Consider the following 3,360-nt stretch of genomic DNA (forward strand, 5'->3'; position numbering starts at 1 on the left):
AAAGATCCAGGGAGTTTCACTGTCCCTTGTACCATTGGTGAATTTTATTTTGATAAAGTTTTATGTGATCTTGGTGTAAGTATTAATTTAATGCCATTGTCTATTTTCAGGAAATTAGGATTGGGAGAAGCTAAAGCTACCATGGTGACCTTACAGCTGGCTGACAAATCATTACACATCCACGAGGAATAATTGAAGACGTATTGGTTAAAGTGGAGAAGTTCATATTTCCAGCAGATTTTCTGATTCTGGATATGGAAGAAGATAAAGATATTCCTTTAATACTGGGCAGACCATTCTTGGCCACAGGTAGAGCTTTGATCGACGTTCAGAATGGGCAATTGATACTGAGATTGGGAGAAGAACATGTTTCATTCAATGTCTTCAAGGCTATGAAACTGCCAATAGAGACTGACAGATGTTTGAAGGTTGACATGATTGATAAAATGATTGAAGAGTCATTTACACTGCAAAATCCATCAGATGCATTGGAGGCCTACATTGCATATTCTAAATCCACAAATTCTGATTCTGTGAACATAGAAATGTGTGCAAGATTTTTGGAGTCCAACCCACCTTACACACGGAGACGATACTTTGAGGAGCTTGGGACAGGACCTGAGAAATCATAGCCATCTATTCTGAAGCCACCAAAGTTGGAACTTAAGCAGCTGCCCCCACACTTAAGATATGCATATTTGGGGGAGTCTAATACACTTTCAGTGATAATTTCAAACATGGTTAGTGAAGTGGAGGAGGAAAAACTACTTAGGGTGCTTCGAGATAACAAACAAGCAATTGGGTAGACCATAGCTGATATCAAAGGGATCAGTCCTTCCTTATGTATGCATAAAATTCTCATGGAGGAGAAGTTTCGACCAACAGTTGAAAGTCAAAGGAGGCTAAACCCAAACATGAAGGAGGTAGTAAGAGCTGAGGTGATCAAACTTCTAGATGCTGGAATAATCTACCCGATATTAGAAAGTAAATGGACTAGTCCAGTGCAAGTTATGCCCAAGAAAGGAGGAATTACAGTGGTTCAGAATGAAAAGAATGAGTTGATTTCTACAAGGACGGTAACAGGGTGGAGAGTTTGCATTGATTACCGCAAACTAAATACCGCTACAAGGAAAGATCACTTCCCTCTTCCGTTTATAGATTAGATGTTGGAGAGATTGGCAGGCTATTCCCACTGCTATTTCCTAGATGGGTATTCAGGTTATAATCAGATATCAGTGGCACCGGATGATCAGGAGAAGACGACATTCACATGCGCCTATGGTACCTTTGCATACCGAAGAATGCCATTTGGACTTTGCAACGCTCCTGCCACATTTTAGCGATGCATGATGGCAATTTTCTCAGATATGGTAGAGAAATTTATTGAAATCTTTATGGATGACTTCTCAATCTTTGGGACCTCATTTGATGAGTGTTTAGATCACTTAAACTTGGTTTTACAAGGATGCAGAGAAACGAACTTAGTATTGAACTGGGAGAAATGTCATTTCATGGTTCAAGAGGGAATAGTCTTGGGACATAGAGTATCGGCAAAGGGGATAGGGGTGGACAAGATGAAAATTTAGGTTATTGAGAAATTACCACCACCTACATCAGTAAAAGGAGTTCGAAACTTCCTTGGGCGTGCAGGGTTTTACAAGAGGTTTATAAAGGACTTCTCCAAAATCACCAAGCCTCTGTGCAACCTACTAATGAAAGAGGTATCTTTTGAGTTTAATGAGGAATGTTTGATAGCGTTCAATACTTTGAAGGAAAAACTCACAACAGCGCCTGTGATTGTGTCACCTGATTAGGATTTGCCCTTTGAGCTAATGTGCGATGCGAGTGATCATGCAGTTGGTGCGGTATTGGGACAAAGAAAGAATAAAATCTTTCATGTGATATACTATGCAAGTAGAACTTTGAACGACGCCCAAATCAACTATGCGACGACCGAGAAGGAATTGCTAGCTGTGGTTTATGCATTCGACAAGTTCAGATCGTATCTTGTTGGGTCTAAGGTCATCGTCTACACAGATCATGCTGCTCTGAAGTATCTTATGACAGAGAAGGATGCTAAGCTGAGATTGATCCGCTGGATATTGTAGTTGCAAGAGTTCGATATTGAGATCAAGGATAAGAAGGGCAGTGAAAATGTGGTAGCCGGCCACCTATCAAGATTGGAACGGGATGAACCTGAGATGTTAGTTGACATAAATGAAATCTTTCCAGATGAGCAAATTTTTGGAGTAGAAATAGTCCCATGGTACGCTGATATTGTTAACTACCTTGCTAAGTCCATCCCGCCACCAGAGTATTCTAGCCATCAAAGAAAGAAGTTCTTCGTAGAGCTGAAGTATTACTTTTGGGAGGATCCCATTCTCTACAGAAGAGGAGCAGATCAGATAATTAGAAGATGCATTCCTGAAGATGAAGTACCGAAGATTCTAGAACATTGTCACTCTTTTGCATATGCTGGGCATTTTGGAGCTTCAAAGATTGCTACAAAGATATTACAGTCGGGTTCTATTGGCCTATTTTATTTAGAGACACATTCGAGTATGTGAAGAGATGTGATAAATGCCAACGAATCGGAAATATCTCAAGAAGAAATGAGATGCCACTAAATTACATCTTCGAGGTTGAAATATTTGATGTATGGGGAATAGACTTCATGGGACCTTTTTCCCCATCGTACTTAAATCAATATATCTTGGTGGCCATTGACTATGTCTCTAAGTGGGTGGAAGCTGTTGCATTGCCTACTAACAACGCGAAAGTGGTGATAGAGTTCTTGAAGAAGTACATATTTACAAGATATGGTACACCGAGGGCGATAATAAGTGATGGGGGTAAACACTTCATAATTCGTCAATTAGAGCAGCTGTTAAACAAATATGAGGTGAAACATAAAGTAGCAGCTCCATATCATCCACAAACCAATGGGCAAGTTGAAGTTTCGAACAGGCAGTTGAAGAGAATAATAGAAGTTACAGTGAACTCATCTCGAAAAGATTGGTCTAAGAAGTTGGACGATGCACTGTGGGCTTACAGAATAGCGTTTAAGACACCAATAAGAATGTCTTTATACCGCCTGGTGTTTAGGAAAGCATGTCATCTACCATTGGAATTGGATCACTGAGCATATTGGGCTATGAAACAGTTGAATATGGATCTCAAGGCTGCCGGTGAAAAATGACTGCTACAACTTAATGAATTGGATGAGATGAGAATGAAAGCTTACGAGAACTCAAAGTTGATTAAGGAGCGCACCAAGAGATGGCATGATTTACACATTCAAAGTCGAGAGTTTGAAGTTGGCCAGAAAGTGTTATTGTACAATTCTAGACTCAAACTCTT

The 3,360-nt window shown here is 40.0% G+C and overlaps 1 protein-coding gene across 1 annotated transcript; it reads left to right on the forward strand.

The window, feature by feature from the left end:
* Positions 1 to 860: 860 nt before the first annotated feature.
* LOC111392729 lies at positions 861 to 3,142 on the forward strand. The gene is made up of 7 exons (XM_023018133.1): positions 861 to 984; positions 1,219 to 1,281; positions 1,651 to 1,721; positions 1,815 to 1,865; positions 2,109 to 2,314; positions 2,548 to 2,694; positions 2,818 to 3,142. The coding sequence occupies exons 1-7, from the start codon at positions 861 to 863 to the stop codon at positions 3,140 to 3,142; spliced, it is 987 nt and encodes a 328-aa protein (XP_022873901.1).
* Positions 3,143 to 3,360: the final 218 nt, after the last annotated feature.

The sequence above is a fragment of the Olea europaea genome, unplaced genomic scaffold (assembly GCF_002742605.1).
Source record: "Olea europaea var. sylvestris unplaced genomic scaffold, O_europaea_v1 scaffold971, whole genome shotgun sequence".
Lineage (NCBI taxonomy): Eukaryota > Viridiplantae > Streptophyta > Magnoliopsida > Lamiales > Oleaceae > Olea > Olea europaea.

Bases quoted from the DNA above. Each gene is read 5' to 3' on its own strand.
- LOC111392729 (XM_023018133.1), top strand. From the start codon at position 861: ATGGAGGAGAAGTTTCGACCAACAGTTGAAAGTCAAAGGAGGCTAAAC. The intron at 985-1,218 runs GTAAATGGACTA...ATGGGTATTCAG, and splicing joins AATCTACCCGATATTAGAAA to GTTATAATCAGATATCAGTG. The intron at 2,695-2,817 runs GTACTTAAATCA...CATATTTACAAG, and splicing joins ATGGGACCTTTTTCCCCATC to ATATGGTACACCGAGGGCGA.